Source organism: Silene latifolia, chromosome 7, assembly GCF_048544455.1.
Source record: "Silene latifolia isolate original U9 population chromosome 7, ASM4854445v1, whole genome shotgun sequence".
In the NCBI taxonomy this organism is placed as follows: Eukaryota; Viridiplantae; Streptophyta; class Magnoliopsida; order Caryophyllales; family Caryophyllaceae; genus Silene; species Silene latifolia.
In genome coordinates, this window is record NC_133532.1 from 102,117,286 (window position 1) to 102,141,841 (window position 24,556).

At 37.5% G+C, this 24,556-nt stretch overlaps 2 protein-coding genes across 2 annotated transcripts; both read right to left on the bottom strand.

Annotated features, from left to right (window-relative positions):
* Positions 1-12,726: 12,726 nt before the first annotated feature.
* LOC141590427 (uncharacterized) lies at positions 12,727-16,881 on the bottom strand. The gene is made up of 3 exons (XM_074411021.1): positions 15,221-16,881; positions 13,456-15,136; positions 12,727-13,374 (listed from the first exon to the last, which is right to left on the bottom strand). The coding sequence occupies exons 1-3, from the start codon at positions 16,879-16,881 to the stop codon at positions 12,727-12,729; spliced, it is 3,990 nt and encodes a 1,329-aa protein (XP_074267122.1).
* Positions 16,882-21,558: 4,677 nt separating this feature from the next.
* LOC141590428 (uncharacterized) lies at positions 21,559-22,344 on the bottom strand. The gene has a single exon (XM_074411022.1). It carries the CDS (start codon positions 22,342-22,344, stop codon positions 21,559-21,561), a length of 786 nt encoding a protein of 261 aa, XP_074267123.1.
* Positions 22,345-24,556: the final 2,212 nt, after the last annotated feature.

Sequence of the window (24,556 nt, forward strand, 5' to 3'; positions counted from 1 at the left end):
CTGTAGATCAATTTTAATGCTAACATATTTGATTAACAATAAATATTGCTTAGATAGTAGTTAATGCTAAACTAATCACACTTATTGGATAACACATTTTTTTCCCTTAGATAGTAGTTTGGAGAGATTTAATTGGTAAAACAAAACAAAAAATGACAATTCATTTGTATTTTAATTCGTTTAACATTGCATGTGTTACATACAACATGTACACGCCTCCTCTATTTTGATATTTGAATTTAAGTATGATAAACGACTAATATAGATGCAGTCATACAGTACCCTTAAGCCTCTTAGACCCCTTCTTTTTGGACATATTTGATTATGTTCCACAAGTACCAAACATCGTACTTTTATTTTCTTGTAGCTTGCTTGGTGGGGTATACTCCCACATAATGTTAGTGTCTCCTCTCGAGGTTTGCCTGTTTCGCCTTCTTTAGCATGTGTCACCATCATTCTAAGAGCATCATCCACATTATGTGGTTTTATCCCTCGTTTTGTCAGCTCCCGCTTACCTTCTACTCCTTTAATTTGACCTTTATCCTAGACTCTTTTAAAACCTTAATCACTTCAACTATTGGTGGTTTTGGTTAACTCGGTCTTAAACCCTTTAGACCCGCAGTGACTTTCTTCTATTCATTTTATTTGCTCTTCTTGGTTTATTGCCAACACTCAAAACCTGACCTCAAACACCTGTTAACCCAATCTATATTACGTCCCTCTTGATTCCCCATGGCACAAAATAAATGTAGCCGTCAGCTCTTTTGGTGTGTACTGGTTGGATTGACCGAGATCATTTAGAGACCCCTTTTGAATGTATTACTTGCCATCCAAGTTGACCTTATGTCCCGTGGAATCGCGTGGGTTGTTAAAACTCGGAATATTTATGAAAAGGTAGTGTAAACTTGAAATTGTTTATGTTAAAATTTCCTTAAAAATGTCGTTTGATAATATTTTTATTAAGATGTTTTTCTAATTGATCAAAACGAATAAAAAAATCCAATTGGCTTTACAGTTTAAACACATAAACGCATGTCAACATATAAAAAAATGTAATTAAGAAAACATTTATCCACAAACGGGGAGAGAAAAATCCGTCCAAGTGGTCATGAAGGCCCAACTTGAATCGAAACCTAATGAAATTTTGTCAAATTAGAAGAAATCAATTCACGGTAATAAAAAGGCAAGAACTTGAGGTAATGACCTCATTTGGTTTTTGCAGAGTAATAAAATAATAATGATAGGATATTAATGTTGGAGCTTGTGTCCTCCACAAATTAGTGTGATAACATTTGTAAATCTCTTACAGGTTCACAAGGGTATACTTCGTATATTTAATCAGTTGATTAACGTTTACCTAATAACGGTTGGCTTGCTAGAAAGTTTGACGTTATTATCATACAGATGGCGGTGATCAACTGGTCCCTAAAGGTCACACCTATAGGATGTGTTTGAGAAATGTGGTTATAGAAATATAATCACATTGATGCCCAAAATGACTAAAAAGTTAGTCAATGTGTTGATGAGATAATTATTTAATAAAATTAAATAATATTAAGTTGAGACGAATTAACTGTCAATTTGTAAATTAAATATAATAAGTTATTTTTAGTTAAATATATTTAATGTTAGCTTGGACGAATTAATCTGTTAATTCGTAATTAAATATAATCAGTTATGTTTAATATCAACAAGTTGAATGTGTCATAGTGGTAATAGTGAGGGTACACATACCAAGAGGTCATGGGTTCGATCCTCACTAGATGACAATTCAATACATATTATATATTTTTGGAAAGACCAAAAATAAGGATTATACACTCCTTATTTCGGTTTACTTGGCCGGATATTAGGAGAGTTTTTACTTTCCTAATTGACTCCAAGTTTCGGTCTGTATAAAAAGAAAGGTAGAGAATTATTTCTACCCTAATGCTTTTTCTTGACCTTGCCTCCTCTCTCTCATCACAAGAACACAAAAACAACTAAATTTTACAGAAAATTTTAGATCGATTTCTAGCATAATCAAAGGGCATATCTCAGATCGTCTTGGGTGCAACTAATAGGCGAATATCAATTTTGATATTGTTCTTAGGCCAATTTTGCTAGGACCGAAGGTTAATTCTAAATCCTTTATACTTTGTTTATGTATTTTGTTTATGACCTTTAATCATCATTGTTAAATCGTTATAATCCTTCTAAATTAAGGGAAGTATACAGATTATTTCCCACAAGTGGTATCAGAGCAATAGGCCACGATTTTAATCTTGATGATTTTCATAAATTTGTATGTAAACTATGAGGATTTTCGAATTTTTTTAGGATTTCGAAAATTTTTAGGGTTCGGCAAAAAAAATTTTGGTGCCGATTTGTTTTTTTCTTCTTGCCGTTTTTTTTCTTTTAGTTTGATGATATTTTTCCATTTTATTTTTCATATTATTGTTTTTAATCAGTTAAAATTATCATATGAAGAATTGGTAGTTTTTGATTTAATGCAGATTAAGTTAAAATTAAATGGAATCGTCATGTTTAAGATAAAAAGATTGTTTTTGCTATATAGTTTTTGGCATATAAATTAATCATGTTTATTATTTCATATGCTAATCATGTTCTAATAGCAAAGGTAAACAATTTAGTCATCAAATCTTGTTTTAGGGCTAATTGCCGCAAAAGAAAGAAAAAAAAAGGAGGTCGTTTTTAGGGTTTGCCATATAAAAAAAAAAAAAAAAATTGTTTTGTTTTTTTTTTGGGTGAACCGAGATAAAAAAAATAAAAGGAAAGTTTTGTTTTCTTGTTTTTTTTTGCCATAATTGCCGAAAAAAAAAATTATGGAAAGTTTTTTTTCCTTTTCCTAATTGCCGAGTATAAAAAATAAAAAAAATAGGGGCTGTTTTTTTTTCGGCCGTGTGGAGCTGATATTATAAAAAAAAAAAAAAATTTGTTTATTTTTCAGCCGAGACCAATTTATAATTGGTTTTTGTTTTTTTTTTTTTATTTTGGCCAATTAGTTATTGTGAATCCGTTCACAATTTAAAGATACCAAGTTATTTTAAAGCGGTTTAAAATTTTGACGAATAGAATTCATATTACAAGTTTAGTATGGATTGAAATGAAATTAATGTGATCAAATTGCGGAATTGTCACTTAATTTAATTTAAATAGGTGGTTTGGATAAATTAATCAACATAATTAATGAATTGTGTCATGTATGTTTAATTTATTTTTAGTTGATGCTTTTAATTTTGTTGAATGAATCGAATGAATGAATTTTATTTACGTATTTATTTTTTGCAATCGGTTGTAATTTGTAATACTTAGTGTGGCCTTAGTCAAATTATGTTTTCGTAATGAAGGAAACATGATTTCTTATGTAATTATGAGATCTCGAATCTCCTTTATTTTAGTTTTGGGTTTTTGAAATTAGAATGTACTTAATAGGTAAATTATGTAATTTTATTTATTGTAATTTCAAAGAAGACTAAAGATGAAGATTCAAGCTCACTCCCGCTACATGGATCAAGATGGAACATCAAGACAAGCTTCTCGGGTCCAAGGATGAATTCCAAACTTGTATTTATTGTTCATTTTGATAGGATAGGCCACACTAGGACTTTTACTGTTTTTTTTTTTACGTTTTTCATTATTATTGCGTTTCTTTCACATGTTAGTAATTGCATCATTTTCCGCCTAAAACCAAACCACCTACTACTAAAATGCATGAAAATTGACTCATATAGGTTGTATGTTAGTTTTCATGGGCATGCAGATGTCACAGCCTTTAAGCTATCACCTTAGTTTAATCATTCTCGCATGCTAGATTATAGTTCACTTAAAATGAATTAAAATAAAGTTGATGGGATCTTCCTCTAAAACGGAAATTGAGATTAGTCTTTATAAGGGCAAACATCTATGAATCCTTTCTTCGTCGGTAGGCCTAATATGACCCCTTCTACGTTGGGTAAGTAGTTGTGTTGACTTAGTTTACCTCAACATCATAGTCCGAAGAGTTTCTCGTGATTATGATGGACTATAGATAGAATTTACAGAAATTTATCGACCAAGAATTCTAACGGTAGAATTAGCTAAAAGGTTAGCTTATCAATTTACAGAGAATTGAGTCTTGGGGTCATTTATATAATTCTTGAGGGAGGTCAATTGTATAAATGTTTTTGAGTCTTCGCGTTATGACATTAGTTCATTAGACTTAAAATAAAAACGATGCACATGCTTATTATTTTATTCTTCTTTCGCAGTGTAGAACACATTTATTATCAATAATACTGTTACAACAAATGGCTGGAAATAACGCAATCCCAATGCCTAGTGCCACACTGGATCGTTCGTCCTGGCTAAAAATGTTCATGGACCAAATGAATCAGTCCACTCGACTGAAGAATGATGGGTCCAATTTTGCGGACTGGGAGGCGGCACTACGGAATGCTCCCCATCACGACGGTAAGCTCACGTATTTAACTGAGCCAATACCGATCAACCCAGGCCCAAATGCAGGAGTCAACGAGTCACTCGCTTATAGTGATTTCGTTATGGAAGCGGGTGCGATAAAGAACGTACTCATCTTTGCAATGGAAACCAATTTGCAGAGACGCTTCATTGCCCAAGGTGCAAACAAGATTTTCACCACGCTCACTAACGAGTTCTCAAAGGCACCGAGAATCGTTACATATGAGCATACCTGTCGCTTCTTTGATGCGAAACTCCAGAAGGGCCAACCGGTTAGCCCACACATTCCTCACATGATTGAGAATGTCGAGAAGCTGGAGTCATTGAATTGTAAAATCAGTGAGAGCATTGTCATTGACCGAATGCTTCATTCTCTTCACGATGGTTTTCCCCTTTTCAGGGCGAACTACTATATGAATGACTTGAAAAAGAGTCCTCATGAGCTACACTCCCTTCTCGTACAGACCGAGAAGGATATGAAATTGAGTGGGAGCATGAAGCAGGATGTTCTCACGATTTACAAAGGTAAAGGTAAGGGCAAGGCTCATGGCGACCTAGCTGTAGGTAAGCCAAAGTTTAAGAAGCCAGGAAACGGTAAGAGTGCACCTGGAGAGACTAGTGGCTCACAGGGCAAGACAAAGAGCAAGGGCGGTGACATAGAGTGCCACCATTGTCACAAGACTGGACATTGAAGGAGGAACTGTCCCGTCTACCGTGAGGACATCAAGGCAGCCGCGCTGTCGTTCTGTTGGTATGTCATCTTATATTCATATGATTGAGATTAACCATGCAAGTTTCGAACTTGGGTACTAGATACTGGTTGTGGTTCTCATCTGTGTAATCATTTGCGGGGCCTAAAGAACATCATACCTCTCGAAAAAGGTGATGTGGACTGCGAGTCGGGAATGGAGCACGAGTTCTCACGCCTCGAAGGGAACATATGTAATCCAACTCCCTAGTGGTTTTGAGTTATCTTTAAATAACTGTTACTATGTACCCAGTTTATCTAAGAATATTATTTCTGTTTCCGTACTTGCTAAAGACGGTTTTACATTTTCAATAAAGGATAATAGTTGTATTTTCTCTTTTAATGAAATGATTTATGGCAAAGCAGTTTCTATGAATGGAATTTATATCTTAGATCAAACCACGGAAGTATTACACATGAATAATAAGAAATTAAAGGTTGGTGACAAAGATCAAACCTATCTATGGCATTGTCGAATGGGACACATAAATGAGAAACGCGTAAAGAAACTCGTCGATAATGGGACAATTCCCTCATTCGGATTTTCTGCATATGGCACGTGTGAATCATGTCTCATTGGCAAGATGACTCGAATTTCCTTCAAAGGTGTTGGAATGCGCGCTATTGACCTATTAGGACTCATACATACGGACGTATGTGGACCTGTGTCAATTACCGCCAGAGATGGCTATAGATATTTTATCACTTTTACGGACGATTTGAGTAGATACGGATATGTCTACTTAATGAAGCATAAAGTGAGTCCTTTGATAAATTCAAGGAATACCAGAATAGGGTACAGAACCAACTGGGTAGAAATATTAAAGCACTCCGTTCAGATCGAGGTGGCGAATATCTTTCAAATGAGTTTGATCAACACCTGAAAGACTGTGGAATCGTTTTGCAGTTAACTCCACCTAGAACACCTCAATTAAATGGTGTGTCCGAACGGAGAAATCGAACCTTACTAGATATGGTTCGATCCATGATGAGTCACACCGTAGTGCCTGATTCATTATGGGGTTATGCTCTTTTGTCAGCTGCTCTTATACTTAACCGAAGTCCGTCTAAAGCTGTCGACAAGACTCCATATGAAATGTGGAAGGGAATGGTATCCAACTTGTCCTTTATTCGGGTTTGGGGCTGCGAGGCTTATGTCAAGTAGAGACACGAGGATAAGCTCGGCCCGCGATCAGTCAAGACATACTTCCTAGGTTATCCAAAAGGAACATTTGGTCATTACTTCTATTCGCCTATCGAACATCGAGTTTTTGTTGCGGCTAGTGTGACGTTCTTAGAGAAAGAATTTCTCGAGAACAAGTCGAGTAATAGAAACTTCGAGCTGTCGGAGATTCCAGAACCAACAACCGAGGAACAGATGGAAGAAGCTGTACCTCCAACTGATGATACGGTTAATATTCCTGAGGAACCTAGGAGGTCGGGTAGAGACTCTCATCCTCCGGACAGATACATTGGTATGGTCGAGGAGAATGACGTTTTACTTCTAGAAAGTAATGAACCCGCAACCTATAAAGGTGCTATGGCCTGTTCCGACTCAAAGCTATGGCTTGAAGCCATGCAATCCGAGATGGACTCCATGTATGAGAATAACGTATGGGATCTAGTTGATTTACCTAAAAAGGTAAAACCTCTACAGTGCAAATGGCTTTACAAAATAAAGCGTTCTGTAGACGCGCAACCGGATATCTATAAGGCACGACTTGTGGCAAAAGGTTTCACTCAAGTGCAAGGATAGCATTATGATGAGATTTTTGCACCCGTAGTCATGCTACGTTCCATTCGGATAATCTTAGCGATTGCCGCATTTCATGATTATGAGATTTGGCAAATGGATGTGAAAATCGCCTTCTTAAACGGTTATTTGGAGGAAGAGTTGTACATGGTGCAACCCGAAAGTTTAATAGATTCTGAGCATCCTAAGAAAGTATGCAAGCTTAAGCGTTCCATTTATTGACTTAAGCAAGCTTCTCGGAGTTGGAATCATCGTTTCGACCAAGTGATAAAAGAGTATGGCTTCATTCGATCGGTCGAAGAACCATGCTTATATATCAAGTCGAGTGGGAGCAAGATTGTATTCTTGATATTGTATGTCGATGACATACTCTTGATTGGGAATGAAATTCCTCTCCTTTCTTCGGTTAAAGAATGGTTGAAGAACCATTTCCAGATGAAAGATCTGGGTGAGGCACAGCGTATTTTGGGAATCCGTATCTACCGAGATAGATCACGACGGACGTTATCACTTAGTCAGGAGTCTTATCTAGATAAGGTTCTTGAGAGGTTCAGCATGACCAACTCCAAGAAGGGGAACCTTCCTATGACGACGGGATGCGATTGAGCAAGTCTCGATCACCCACGACGCTGAAGGTATTGAGCGCATGAGTCGTGTTCCTTATGCTTCTACAATAGGATCGATCATGTATGCCATGATATGCACACGTCCAGACGTGGCATATGCATTGAGTATGACGAGTCGGTACCAAAAGACTCCAGGTGAAACACACTGGATAGCAGTCAAAAATATCCTCAAGTACCTACGGAGGACTAAGGATTGGGTATTGACTTATGGAGGCGATACTAAGCTATGCGCAACCGATTCTGCGCAGATGCTAGCTTCCAAACGAATCGAGATGATTCAAAATCTCGATCCGGGTTCGTCTTCACTCTTAATGGTGTGCGGTCACCGGAAGAGTTCCAAACAGTGTTGTAGCAGATTCTACTACTGAATCCGAGTACTATGCCGCTTCGGAGGCAGCAAAGGAAGCAATATGGATGCGTCAATTCTTACAAGGGCTTTCGGTAGTTCCTAGTTCGAATGACCCGATCACTATCTCTTGTGACAATAGAGGTGCCATCTTCCAGGCTAAGGAGCCAAAGTCTAGCAACAAATCTAGACATGTACTTCGGAAAGCTCACCTGATCCGTGATTACGTGGAGCAAGAAGAGATAGTGATTGACAAGATTGCGACGGATGATAACATCGCGGATCCTCTCACCAAACCGTTGAATTATGATAAGCATGTAGGGCATGTTAATTCCATGGGAATTAAACATGTTCCTGAGTTGTAGTACTTGATTATGGATTTGGTACATTATCTTTTTCATATATTATTTATAACTTCATCGTTTTATATATATAATATTTCGTTTTTCATGTGGATTGTACTGACAACATTGAACGCCACAAAGTGAACTCAATTACATTATATTTGTTTTGGTCCGTAATCGCCAATGTGAGCTGATAACTCCGGCTATTATATTGTGCAATCGATTGATGGTGGGTTCAACGAGCCATAAGTCAAACGGTTGATCGATCGATCACGATGCGAGATTATGACGATACCTCGTAGGACAACTTTTTGTGACAACGTAATGGAGTCCTAAATGTTTCATAACATTCGGTGCCAGGTCGTGGATAGGACGTCCATTGTGTTCCTAGAGTCGATTCTTTTGACTATCGACTGTCTCTTGAGATTAAGGCAGTTTTTGGGTGACTTTGGTTTCTTTCTCACGGTATACCGTAACTGGGGCTAAGTAGATTTTTTCTGGGTCATTTCATATTGCGCTTACATCTGCAGGATTCGAGTTGAGGAAAATATCCAACCCTTATCAGGTATAGTTATTTCTCAGGGCCACTCGAAGAGTTGTAACTGAAATGCATGGCCATGCTCGAATGTTGATTCGTTTATCAGTTAAGTTACTCTCTAGTCGGGGAAACCACTCTTGATATTGATCGCTTGTAAAAATACGACCTTAGTGAATTCGGATTTGCAAATTGTTTTACATTGAGTGGGAGAAATTTTATAGGATATGAGAATCGGTTATCGCACATACACTTGTGAGGACAAGTGGGAGTTTGTTGGAGCTTGTGTCCTCCACAAATTAGTGTGATAACATTTGTAAATCTCTTACAGGTTCACAAGGGTATACATCGTATATTTAATCAGTTGATTAACGTTTACCTAATAACGGTTGGCTTGCTAGAAAGTTTGACGTTATTATCATACAGATGGCGGTGATCAACTGGTCCCTAAAGGTCACACCTATAGAATGTGTTTGAGAAATGTGGTTATAGAAATATAATCATATTGATGCCCAAAATGACTAAAAAGTTAGTCAATGTGTTGATGAGATAATTATTTAATAAAATTAAATAATATTAACTTCGATTTAATTAATCATGTCAATTTGTAAATTAAATATAATAAGTTATATTTAGTTAAATATATTTAATGTTAGCTTGGACGAATTAATCTGTTAATTCGTAATTAAATATAATCAGTTATGTTTAATATCAACAAGTTGAATGTGTCATAGTGGTAATAGTGAGGGTACACATACCAAGAGGTCATGGGTTCGATCCTCACTAGATGACAATTCAATACATATTATATATTTTTGGAAAGACCAAAAATAAGGATTATACACACCTTATTTCGGTTTACTTGGCCGAAAATTAGGAGAGTTTTTACTTTCCTAATTGACTCCAAGTTTCGGTCTGTATAAAAAGAAAGGTAGAGAATTATTTTTACCCTAATGCTTTTTCTTGACCTTGCCTCCTCTCTCTCATCACAAGAACACAAAAACAACTAAATTTTACAGAAAATTTTAGATCGATTTCTAGCATAATCAAAGGGCATATCTCAGATCGTCTTGGGTGCAACTAATAGGCGAATATCAATTTTGATATTGTTCTTAGGCCAATTTTGCTAGGACCGAAGGTTAATTCTAAATCCTTTATACTTTGTTTATGTATTTTGTTTATGACCTTTAATCATCATTGTTAAATCGTTATAATCCTTCTAAATTAAGGGAAGTATACAGATTATTTCCCACAATTAATGTGGGGTATGTGAAAACATGATAAAGATGATGATAAACTTATATTTGTCTTACTTCTATTTATCTTTTTTCATACTATATGATAATTTTGACAGATCTCATCAAAAACATTATATTATGTATTTATTTACATTAATTTTTTACTTGTTTCAAGTCTTTATTACGTAGAAGAGTCGAAGATGAACTAATATGAGATATATATGATATGACCTATGATATTATTTTCCTAAACTATACTACCGATACGATACATAGTACTTTACTTGTGTTGTGTAACTATTTGTGCAAATCTTACTAATAAATAATATTGGTTTAACAGAATTTTTTTGATTGATTATGTTTTCTTTTTATATATATTACGTATCGCTACGTTATCTTTGTGTGAATTTGATTTTAGAGTTGAAAATCATTCTATTTCCATTAGCGACAACGATCCTTCGCCAAATATTTTTTTATGTGCGTGCACTCCTTCTTTCAAATTTTTTTTTTTATCTACAGATTAATTATTTGATTTCAATTTTGAAAATGAGGAAAAAAAATGGGGGTTATAATGTTTATTGTTGGAACTGGCTGCTATTCCTAAATAGTGTGATAATAACCTATCCAAAATGATCCGAACCTGAAATAACCTGATCCAGTGGCAGAGCCAAAAATTAACCCCAGCGGGGGCGAAAAATCTCATTAGGGAGCGAAATGGTAATGATTTAAGGTAAACTCGAAAAAAGTTGAAATTTTTTAACTAAAACAATGAAATTTCCAACCGTCCTCGCCCCTGCTAGCCCCCTAACTCCACCACTTACCCAACCAGACCCATTTCAAACCCAATTTTTGAAAACTTGAATTGTTCCGACCCGAACCTGTCCCGGTTGGCTCGTTTGCCAGGTCTATCTCCGTCCCAATAATTTTTTTACATTTGATTAATACATTCCTCGTAGAAATTAAAAGGATAAATAAATGATGGAACGTGAGGAATGTCAAAACCTTTTTTTTTCTAAGCTAACTTATCATGTACCTTTGAAGCAAACTTCCTTAGAAAAACCGTTGTTTAATACAGAGTATATTACTACGTGTGTAATAGAGGTTGGACATCCGAAGAAATTTGTTCAAATCTAGATGTTAGAATGATATAGGCAAATACGCAATTATAGCAAAATTTCAGCGAGAGTCGAGAAATTATAATGATGAAATAAAATGGGCATGCTTACTCTAATAATCATAAAATACACAATGAATGGACCGTGTAATGATCAATTTCAGCTTCTCAATTTCAGCTTCTCATAGGAAGCAATCAGATCATTTAATAAAAATTTTAGAATGATAAAATTGTTATGGAATTCATTTGCATTCTCGAGAGTAGTTAGTACTAAACAAAATTATGTCACTTGGATTAATTAAAAGACTTGAAACTATTACTAAGTTATTAGATATAATATTTAAAATATGATGTTTAGATAATTACAGTATTAAACTCTATTTTTATATTACTTTATATATATGTTAATTTTTATTAAACATTATCTCTATATTATTCTTTATGGTAATTTTTAATTTTATTTTAAGTGTTTAAAAAAAATTGATTTTACATACGTTTTATGTTGTGAATTATTATATTGAATAATGCGTATAAAATTGGAGACTATGAATATATCCAAGTTTTTTTTTCTATAGTATATCGAAGTTTTCATATGTATAAATAAACACAAATATTAAGAAATAATCTTCTAATTCTAATAGAAAAGTTGAAAAAAGTAATTTTAAAATAATAAGTGCATAAATATTAAAAACTAATTTTCTAATTCTAATAGGAAAATTGTAAATGATTAATTATTTCCTAATTCTAATAGAAAAATTGCAAGTAACTAATTTTAAAATTTAATTAAGTGTTTTAAAAAAGTTGGAGACTACCACGTCGCTCAAAAAAGCCTCAAATATATATTTACTAGAGTTAATGCCCGTGCGATGCACGAGCCACTTGTTAGAATCTTTTGTAACGACTACCAGAGCCGATTTGTAGTGTTGTGTATTGTGTAGTAATAATTAAAAGTTGGTAACATATACTCCCTCTATCTCAGTCAATTTTTTTACTTTATTTTGGCAAAACAACAAAAGTTTAGGATTCATGTTTTGCGAAATAAGAAAGGTGAAATAACAACTCGGGAAAAAGATGCCAACTTATACATGCTAAACGAAAATGTAGCAAAATAGCTGCCATGTTTTTTTGAGCTTAATAAACTGAGTTAAACTGAAATGAGTTGAACTGGGTTGAAGTTAGCTGAGATGAATAGAGCTTAAATGAGCCGAGTTGAACTGAAGTGGGCTGAATTGAGCTAAACTGAGCTGAGTAAGAGATGAAATTAAATTGAAAAGAACAGATATTAAGCAGAAAATAATAGGGTCTAAACACTAAAATAAAAGAACCATAAATAATTGCTTGGGATGTGGAGGAAGTACAATCAAAAATCCTCGTAAAAGAATTTTTTGTCACTTTTTTTTTTTAAAATAGATTCATACTATTGAAAGTGCTCATGCACGGACATTCAATATTACAAGAAAAGTCCATCCCGTCATCAAAGAATATAAACAAAAAAAATTAAGAGGAATATTATGATTATAAAGTTGGATTTTTTTTTTTTTTTTGACAATCGGGTTAAAGGGTTCTACAATTTAATAGCACGCTTAGCTAACCTATGAGCGGCTTTATTACAAATTCTAGGAACATACGCAAAAGAAACACAATGAAAGTTTACCGCTAATTCAGTAATGTCTTCAACCGTATTCCTAGTCCAATGTTTGAGTTGAGAATACTTCAGGACTTGAGCAAGGACCTGTAGACAATCAGAGAAAATGGTAACATGAAGGATATTGTGAGAGAGCGCCCACTTCAAGGCCTCCCTAATTGCCAAAGCTTCCGCTTGCTCAGCATTCTCAGCACTTCCTTTGATACAGAATTCAGATACAACCTCATTTTCAAACATGATACACCCACCCAAGCCAGCAGCAAGCTCTTTGGACCACGCAGCATCCACATAAATAAGAGACTGAGAGCAGTTCAGAGAACCCTGAATCAAAGGGAAGAGAGCTCCATTCCTAAGATTAGTCAAGTCTTCCTCTAAAGGTGTTTGGAAAGATATCGATCCCGATTTCCTATCCTCGGCCAAAAGAGCCAAATTAAGAGAATCTCGGTATAGTAAGATAGCCCCAGTAGGGGAGCATTCACAATTATCAAATACCTTTCTGCACCTTACCACCCAGATAGTCCAAATAGTACACAAAAAGGAAAGACAAGCCTCTTGTTTATTATCAGCCTTAAATAGAACAGAAAGCCAATTGCAAACCCAAGACTAGAGATTCAAATTATTCCCTGATTGAGCCCGAATCCCCAGCACACTTCCAGCCCAAACTCTACTAGCAAATGAGCAATCACGGAAAAGATGATCCGGCGTTTCCATTTCTGGTGAGTCACAAAGCACGCAAGTAAAGGGGCCATCAAAACCCCTCTTTAAGAAACTTTCCCCACTGGGCAATGATTCAGTGAGGATTTTCCAAATAAGGATGATCCAAATTTTTGGCCCCGGTAAGTTCCAAAGGATTTTCTGAAAGACACCCATACACGCAACAGGAACTCTTGAATGGTCCTTCGGGGTAGCTGAAGTATTCCATAAATTTTTTAGTGCAATGTGATAGCCAATCTTAACTGAGTAATTTCCGGACGACGAAGCCGACCAAAAGAAGTTATCCCTGCCTTCAGAGCATCGAATCGGAATAGCAAGAATGTCTCTCACAGAGGTTTCATCAAAAAACATAGACACTAATCTACGGTCCCAACAACTATTGTTGCTAATAAGATTTTTGATCTTCAAATTACTCAAATTAGGTGGATCAGTAAGAAGCTCTAAACATAGCGGTTTTGGCACCCTTCCATTGACCCATTTAGTATTCCAGACACTAAGGTCAGAAAGTGGAGAGATGTTCCAAGCTAAAAGAGGTTTAATAAGTTCAAGACCCCAAACAATACCTTTCCATCCCCACGAAGAATTACTCTTGCCATCATTAAAGAGCAGCTCACCATCTTGCCACCTTAGGCCATATTTAGCGCCAATCGACTTATTAAGGATAGAGTCTGGATGGATGATCATTCTCCAACCAATCTTTGCTAAGAGAGCTTGGTTGAACTCTTTCACACGTCTAATACCTAGACCACCATTCCATTTAGGTTGGCTTAGGAAAAGCCTACTACACCAACTAATAGAAGGAGATTTCTTGTGACCTGCCCACCAGAAATGTGACAAGATAGCATCTAATCTTTTTGTCACACTTATCGGTATTTTAAATACCGATAGAAAGTAAACAGAAAGGGAAGACAAGACAGAAGAAATCAAAGCCAATCTACCAGCAGACGAAAGGAGAACACAATTCCATGAGGATAACCGCTTTCTAACCTTGTCAATGATAAACTCAAAAATTTCTCTTCTACTTTTATTACACCCTGAGAGACCCACATCGGTAGGAATACCCAAGTAGGAACCCATATTGGTGCCACACGGTATATTGAAGGTTTTCAAACATTTTTGAGCAAAGGAAAGGCTAGAGCACGAGCTTAGAGTCATAGAGGATTTGTTATCATTAATAACCTGACCTGATGCATGACAGTAATCCTTGATAACTTTGTCCAGGTTAACGCAACTCTTAGAATTACCTTCAATAAAAAACATAGAATCATCAGCAAAGAGCATATGAGAGATAGGGATACTCTTCCTGCTAATCTTAATTCCTTGTATAAGCCCATCCTTCTCCATACGCAGAATGTTTAAAGAGAGAATTTTAGTACACAGAACAAAGATATATGGAGAAAGTGGATCGCCCTGACGAAGACCGCATCTTGGATGGATACGCCTTGAGGGAACACCATTAACCAATATTTCATAAGACACCGTCGTGATACACTTCATAATCAGCTGAATGAAGTTGCAGGGGAATCCCATCAAAACCAGCGTACCTCTAATAAAATTCCAGTCTAACCGGTCGTACGCTTTACTCATGTCAGCTTTAAACACCATTCTACCCATCCTACCATTTTTAAATGATGAATTTTTTTGCAAAATTTCATTAGTAATTAAAATATTATCACCAATATTCCTCCCGGGAACAAACGCATTTTGGAAATCGCCCACTAGTTTTCCCATGAACTTCTTCAATCGATTAGTGATACACCTTGTAACAATTTTCATTATAACATTACACAAACTAATAGGGCGGAAGTTATCAACTATTTCAGGGGCACTAGATTTAGGAATAAGAACTAAGAAAGTCTTATTCAGGAATTCTGGTGAACTATTACCATTCAGGATAGCCAAGACAGTTCCAATAACCTCATGCTTGATGAAGTGCCAACATTTATGGAAGAAAATAGCAGGAATACCATCAGGCCATGTAGATTTTAAAGGGCCGAGCTGAAAAACTGCCGTGCGAACCTCCTTAGGAGTGAAATGGGTGCCAAGAGCGTCACTGTCATCCGGAGAAAAAAAGTCTTTATTTACAGTGAACAAGTTCTTAACAGTAGGGAAGTACTCATCAAATGAGACTTCATGCACTCCTTCCTTAAAAAGACCAGAGTAGTAATGAACAAATAATGCCATAATGTCCCCGGTGTCAAAATTCCACTCCCCATTATCCATCTTAATCCCAGCAATATAATTCCTACCAGCTCGACCCTTAACCCAATTAAAGAAGTATTTAGAGCATGTATCTCCCTCTATATTCCATTTAATCTTGGCACGCTGTTTCCAATATTTAGCTGAGACCTTAGCATACTCCACTTGACTAGCATATGCAGTAGTGAACGTCCGAGTGACACCCATAGTCTCGATTTCATGCAAACCTCTTTCCAAAGTGTCATCAAAATCACTCAATTTCTTATTCCATTCTTTTCTTTTAGAAATAGACCAAAGACGCATACAATTTCTAGCCCTAGATAATTTCAATATCATTCGGACCGTAATAGAGCCTGGGACAGGGACAGACCATTCGTTATGTACCAAACCAATACACTCTTCGTAATCCAGGTTCCAAGCCTCAATTCTATAAGGTCTTCTATCATTACAAGTAAGTAAATATGTTTCAAAGACAATATGCGCATAATCCGAAACTTGAATAGGAAGGTGAGTGACTCCAGAATTCGGAAAAATATCATTCCAATCCCACGATCTGTATCCCTTAGCAAGCCGTTCTAACACTATACTGTGATTTTCCCTTTTGTTACACCATGTAAATCTTGGCCCCTTATACGGAATATCCATCAAAAAATGCTCAGCCTTCCATTTATTAAAACATGAAGCTCCTGGGATCCTACCTTTACTACCTCCCCATTTGTCCTCATGATAGTCAACTTGGTTAAAATCCCCTATAAGAAGGAAAGGGTGTTCAAAAGAGCGGATCCATTGACTGAGATTATTCCAAACAGTTTCTCGCTTGTGAGTGACTGGTTCACCATAAATAAGACAGAGGAACCAAAAGCTATCTTTGCATTGCATGACTTTGATGATAATGAAGTTTTGACAAGTAAAAATACACTCAAACTGCGTATCACATCTAAAACCAAACCAGAGGCCTCCTTTGGTTTCATGAGCATCTACACCAAAACTCCGAGAGAACCCAAAAGACCGAAAAATAGGATCAACTAATTCTACATTACACTTCGTTTCAGCTAAAAACAAAAAATCAAAATAAGTACTGGAAAGAATCGCTCTAGTCTTCGCAATCGTAGGAGCAAGAGGGTTATTTAAACCCCTTACATTCCAACAAAGTCCTTTCATAATGAAGAAAACCACCACTGCAAGACCACCAACTCCACACCAGGCTCATATCGACACAACCCAATGATTCACCCCAAGCAAGAATCCAAGCCATCAAAGACAAACCACGGACCGAAGGAAATTACAATACCCATCCATTCATCTCACGCAACGGACAAACAGAAAGCGGGTTCAATAGGTGGGGGAAAGGGGGGAATCACCATATCAGACCCAAAAACACACACAGCCTTACACCTCCACACACACCTGACCAAGAACATATTTTTTAAAAACTCTGAAGATTGGAACCAAACCTCTGAATCCAACAAAAGAAACAAACAAAAACACACACAGTGTGTGAGCAACCCTAGCAACAAGACCAACGTGGTCCCGTACCAATTAAAGACAAAATACCAAGACCAATTGAACGTAAACCCAAACAAAATGAAAGGTCAGGAAACCCAATTTCGCCAAACGATGCCTCCCAGGACCACCGCCATACATGCAACAAGGCCAAAAAAGACGACACAGACACCAGCGACATAGAAAATGGGTCTGATAGGTGGGGCAAATGGGGAAACACCATATCCGACCCAATTCAAAACCACAAAAACAGCAACCGTACAACTGAAAAACCGTAAACTTCGTAACCAACGGATGATCTCGGCTCATTAATACTGACTAAAGACACAACAAAGGGGCCATACCAGGGGTGGGGGAGTGGGGGGATCACCCCTAGGTTGCATGCACGGATTTCGGTGACAGGACGAGGGAACGGAGGGACGGGAATCCGACACAGGTGGTGCTTCAATTAAGGTGCTTCAAACAAGGCAACAATTAAAATGACTTGAGCAAAACAAGCCAGCCAAATACAACAAGGTGAGACGAGGATGGAATTGCAGTCTTCAATCGCCATAAAAGAAAGCTCGGAGATAACAGTCCATGGAAAACGGAAGAGACACGATTGCGGGAGAATCATTCCGCCGGAGATGAGCTAAGAACTGATAATTTAGAGAATATAAATGATTGTGTAATTTGTGTGTATGTTCTCATTAATGCAGCCAACGCTTAAATACAATTACAAGGATTAAGACGGGATTAAACCCTAAGTGAAACCCTAAGTATTGTTGGGCCTAAGTCGGCCTATTACCCCCCCTCAAACTGGAGCGTGTAAATCAAGAACGCCTAGTTTGCAGAGAAGAAAGTCGAACTGAGAAGAGCCTAAGGCCTTAGTAAAAATGTCGGCAACCTGAGACCGAGAATCAACATGAGAAGTGGTAATCAAACCATCAGTGATAGCATCACGAATAAAATGACAGTCCACCTCGATGTGTTTAGTACGTTCGTGGTAGACTGGGTTTTGAGCAATATGTAGGGCCGACTGACTATCACAAAAAAGTTGCATAGAATGTGGAAGGGAGACGCCCAAACTGGATAGAAGACCTTTAAGCCACTTGAGCTCGCATAAAACAACAGCCATAGAGCGGTATTCGGCCTCAGCGGAAGATAAAGACACGGTCTGCTGTTTCTTGGTCTTCCAAGAAACGGGTGAGTCACCAATAAAGACAGCCCAACCCGAGATAGAGCGGCGGGTTAAGGGACACCCCGCGTAGTCCGAATCACACCACCCAGAAACATGAAGTTTGCTATCAGCCCGTAAAAGAACTCCCTGACCCGGCTTTCCTTTTAAATAACGAACAACACGGAGAGCCGCGTCCATATGGTCTTTGCGAGGTTGATGAAGAAACTGAGACAAGATGTGTACCGCATAGGAAAGGTCGGGTCGTGTAACAGCAAGATATACAAGTCGACCTACAAGTCGACGATACGACGCAACATCCGGGATAGGATCACCCGTGGCCAGGCCCAAACGGTGATGTTGTTCGATTGGGGTGGAAACGGGTTTGGCACCGAGTAGGCCAGCTTCAGAGATGATATCCAAAGCATACTCGCTGATTAAGAAAAATGCCTTCAGAATTCCGAGCGACCTCAATTCCCAAAAAATATTTCAAGTGACCCAAATCCTTCATATGGAAACAGCTACTAAGATAAGATTTGAATTTAGTAATAGCTGTGGTATTATTGCCGGCAATGACAAGGTCGTCGACATAAACAAGGACATGAATACATACCGCACTTGAAGTATAGCTGAAAAGGGAGTAGTCTGAATAGGATTGAACAAACCCGTATGTACGCAAAGCTGAACCAAGTTTGGCAAACCAACAACGAGGTGCTTGTCGTAAACCATACAAGGACTTGCGTAAACGACAAACTTTGCCTTCTTTACCTTTGCTAAATCCGGGTGGTAACCTCATATAGACTTCCTCGGTGAGATCGACGTGTAAAAAAGCATTATGGACATCCATCTGATGAAGCTCCCATCGTTTGATGGCAGAAATAGCAAGAAAAGCACGAACGGTCACCATCTTAACAACAGGAGCAAAAGTTTCGCCAAAATCAATTCCTTCGACTTGATGATTCCCAAAAACAACAAGACGAGCTTTATATCGCTCTATTTGGCCGTCAGATTTATACTTAATCCTATAAACCCACCGGCACCCAAGGACCTTTTTATTAGGAGGAAGGTCAGTCAGTTCCCATGTACCGTTATTTTCTAGGGCCAAGATTTCATCCTGCATAGCTTGGCGCCATTTGGAGTCGGTAATGGCCATACGGAAAGAAGGAGGCTCAGTTCCTTCCGTAATAGCTGCAAGAAAGTGACGATGGGAGATAGAGAATTTATCATAATTAATGTAATTGGCAAGAGCATATGGCGTACCTAAGGAGGAGGATGGAGATGAACTGTCGGGGGAGGATGAAGGAGTGGTGGGGTCAGCAGTTGTACCAACGACAAAGCCTTTCAACCGGGTGGATGGGATCTTGGTTCGATGGCCACGTCCAAGGACAGGAGGAGCATCAGAACCCACATTAGCATCCGTATTAATAGTGCCCATATTAGCATCCGTATGAGGAATAACATTATCCTCATTATTGCCCATATTAGCATTAATAGGAGAATGGTGTGTGGGATCATTAATGCCACTCAAAACATTAGGAGTAGCATCAATCATTACATCATCATTGGGAGCCTCATCATTTGGTGTTATGGACTCCTCAGTAGGAGAATCAGGGAGCAAGGGATTAATATAGGAATCCGTATTGGTAGGTAATTGAGTAGGGTCCGCATACGGAAAAGATGATTCGTAAAAATGAACATCCCGAGAGACAAAAATGTCGCCTGTGACCATGTCATAAACCTTCCAACCCTTCTTATTGTATGGATAGCCCACGAAAATGCATTTACGACTCCGACTAGCAAATTTGTCCCCTTTTGTATTTTGATTATGAACAAAACAAAGACAACCAAAAATACGGATTTTGTCATAGCATGGAGATGCTCCAAATAATAATTCATACGGAGTTTTCTTGTCAAGAACGAAGGAGGGAGTGCGATTGATCAAATAAGCAGCTGACAAAACACTCTCACCCCAAAAAGAGGTTGGTAAATTAGCCTGAAATAATAAGGCGCGAGCGACATTGAGTATATGACGATGTTTTCTCTCAACACGGCCATTTTGCTGGGGGGTACCTACACACGAGGTCTGAAAAATAATACCATTGGAGGTAAAAAATTCAGCTATTGCGTTGAACTCGGTGCCGTTATCGGAACGGACTGTTTTAACCCGTTTCGAAAATTGTCTATCAACCATTGCTAAAAATTGTTTAAAAATGGTAGTAACTTCAGTCTTATCAAGTAAGAGGTATACCCATACGGCCCGAGAGTAATCGTCTACAATAGTTAAAAAATACTTTGCGCCACAAGACGAGGGAGTGCGATAAGCGCCCCATAAATCACAGTGAAGCAGCTCAAAAATATCCGATGCTTTATTATCACTTAAAGGAAAACTAGAACGCACTTGTTTGGCATGATGACAAACATCACAAGGAGCATTAATACGAGAATGTTTGCTAATATGAGGAATTAAATTAACAACTTTATTTGAAGGGTGGCCAAGGCGTTTGTGCCATAAATCAAACGAAGCGTCGACGCTCACCCGATGTATTGCAACTGGCCGTCCCACCACTCGAAAAAAATATAAACCATCCGGCAGCTCACCGGCTCCAATCCTCATCCTCGATGAAGGGTCCTGAATGGAGCAAGAATTGTGAGTGAAGCTTAAAATATAATTAGTCGTAGCTGTCAATTGTGAGACGGATAGTAGATTACAAGTTAAATTTGGCACATATAAAACATTGGTTAATATTAAAGAATCACTCAAAAAAAACGGTGCCAGCCAATTGAGCCAAAATGCTCTGTCCATTAGGAAGAGTTAGAGGACAAAACGAAATAGAATAAGTGCAAGATAACCAGGTAATATCGCCTGTGACATGATGAGAAGCACCGGTATCTATTATCCAATCAGAAATCATACCAGAGAGACGGTCATCGGAGGACGAGTGCGGGTCAGTTATGAGCACATTTGCACGAGCAGGCCCACGTGAAGAAGTTGAAGCAGCAGACCCCGTACCAGCTCGCTGACGAGCACGGACTTCCTCAAGAGTGCGGGGATGATCGCCCCACCAATCCGGAAATTTCTGATTTTTAATAAAGCACGAAGGGACTTCATGACCAGGCATGCTACAATGAGAGCATGTCAGTTTGCGACGCTCTTGTCGTTCTGCATCCCGAAGTGCACGCTAATCCACAGCAGCGGACTCGGGTTTATGTGAATGACGGACTGCAAAAGCCATTACTTCCGAGGTGTCGGCACCACCAGTGGCCGTACCATCAGTCCGTAGCCTCTCCTCTTGCAATACTAACTGAAACGCGCGGTTAAGGGAAGGCAATGGATCGAGAGACAGAATGTGAGAGCGAATATTAGTATAAATGGACAAATCCAAACCCATAAGAAACTTGTGTAACCGTTCGGAATCCTGACGAGTAAGAGCGTCCTTTGTGATACCGCACGTACACTTACCATAAGAGCAATTGAAAATAGGTTCATGATTGGCAATAGCATCCCAAAGAGTTTTCAAATTTCCGAAATAAGTGGTGACGGACATACCTTTGGACTGCGAACAATCATGAAGTTGAGACTTTAAACCATGAATTTTGGAACCATCAATTGTTGCAAAACGTTCTTTTAAATCGTCCCATAAGAGACGAGCGTCTTCAAAGTACGATACACTACTCTTGACCGATGGATCGATAGAGTGCATAATCCATTGAACAAGAGTAGCATGAATTACTTCCCATTGGTCCAGGAGGAGATCAGTCGTAGGTTTGGGGATGGAACCATCGACAAAACCGAACTTTCGTCTCGATTTAAGAGACTGCCTCATCGATCGACTCCACTCCTCATAATTATCACTACGAAGATGAACATGGGTGATCGACTGACCTGGTAGATCGTGGCTACCTAGATAAAATGGGGACATGGAATCGATTTTTTTAGAGGAGGAAGGGATGTCATCCTTAGTCATCGTATGGGAGAAGATGAACAGAGGAAGACACGAAATGGAAAAAAACGCGGATGAAAGTTACAGGGAACGATGGATGAATCGAACCTGTGATCCTGATACCATGATAATTTAGAGAATATAAATGATTGTGTAATTTGTGTGTATGTTCTCATTAATGCAGCCAACGCTTAAATACAATTACAAGGATTAAGACGGGATTAAACCCTAAGTGAAACCCTAAGTATTGTTGGGCCTAAGTCGGCCTATTACCCGCCTCATCTCCGGCGGACGGCCGATCGATAGAGGAGCGCAAGCGTCAGGAGGTGGTGGCTGGAAGTGATGGAGCAGATTAGGATAAATTTGGGGGTTTTTCTGGGGAGCTTTGGAGAGAGACGGGAGCTTTTTATGGACTATAAAGATGGATTTGTATGTACATACTATGTTAATTACTTGTTGAAGCCGTTGGCAAACTTGTAATCAATACTATATATTAATTCCAGAAACCAAGGGACTTCAATGTAATTAAAGAAATCTATACAAATTAATTATACTATATAGTTTTAAATCGATAGCACCGTGTGATGGACCTGATAAAGGGACCTCAATATAAATATTATATAATTTTGGTTAAAAGTATAATATAAAGATGCCTTGATGAAGAATATTTATGGAAACTACATTAAATTAAAGTAATTAAATTTAGAAAACACAAGAATATAGTGATTTTCCTTAAAATTAACATGCCCCGCTTATGGAATTAATTAGTATCATCATAGAATTATACATTAAATTAAATGTAGTAAAAGTAATAGTAGCAGCAACGAGATTAATAAATTAACGGTATTAACGTGGGGTAGTGACAGTTATAATAATGATAGTGGGAGTAGTGAAAGTAACTACAAATGTAGTGAAAGTAACAGTGGTAACAATGAGAAAAGTATGAACAATTAAATAACCAATCGACTTAAGGAAATATTTTATTTATTTAAATATAGGCCGGATAAAATTATTGGGAATAATGAATTTAACAGAAAAAATAGAGGAATTAGTAAAAGAAACAATAGTAACCACGGGAGTAGTGAGCGTAATGATATTAAGAAAGAATGTCGTGATAGTAATAATATTAATAGCAGGGTAGTGAACGTGTCTCATAATTTGAAAATAAATTTTACATTTCATCATAATTACAAGATATGTTGTAGAAAAATATATTACAAATAGTAAACGTGTGAGTTAGACAACTTCAACATAGTTTATTTAATTGAAAATAAAATTTAACGGTAAATAGAGGTAGCCCGGGCGAAGCCGGGCATCAAACCTAGTTCTACTCTAATACAAACACCGCCAACCGTAAAAGTTGGACTTTTGGTAATCGCTCGAAAAAAGCTTCGTTTTGAAAAAGGTCTAACTAATGCAAATTGCCGGACTTGTAAACTTGTGCATAAAGTTGTTATTGACTCATTAACCTTTTTATTTAATGGTGAAATCAGGTAAATTTTTATTTTTACTCAATATTCTAATAACTCTTAATAAATGTAATCAATGTCAATCCAAACTAATTATAAGATACTTCTCAAAGTAAAACGTTTCACCGTAGGTAGTTGAATTCGATATCAAGCACAAATCTAATGGTACTAAGACTGTCCGGTCGGCGATAAATAAGTAATGTTTGTATTTAAGTATATGAATTCCCTTTGTATATACCGAATATAATACTCCTTCCGTACTGGTTAATAGTTGTATATTTCCCTTATTTTGGTGTTCAGTCAATAGTTATCTATTTTCACTATTTATGACATATTTTTGTGGGTGGTCTCTTCATGTGCAAGCGAGAGATAATTGATTTATGTGGTCCAAAATGCAATAGATAACTATTAACGAGAATAGAGGGAGTAAGATTGTGTCTCCTCCGGCAAAAAAATATAGAATATAGAAAGATTGAAAATTATTGGCTACTTGTTATTTCCTTATAATACATTGAATCAGGTAGTCTTTCACGTTTTTTATCCTATGTCTATCTTTTAGATTCATGTAGTCAAAACACGATTCGGATTAAGAAAAATGTAAAGAAGCCAAAAAAAGCCAAAACAAACACCAAGAATATTCGCAACATCGTACATCCAAAGAATGACAGACGAAACTAAGATCCTGCCACAATATGCCAACACCTCACTTATTTCTAAAATATATCGGTCTCAATTTTAATGAAACCTACAATATTCCTTTCCAATAT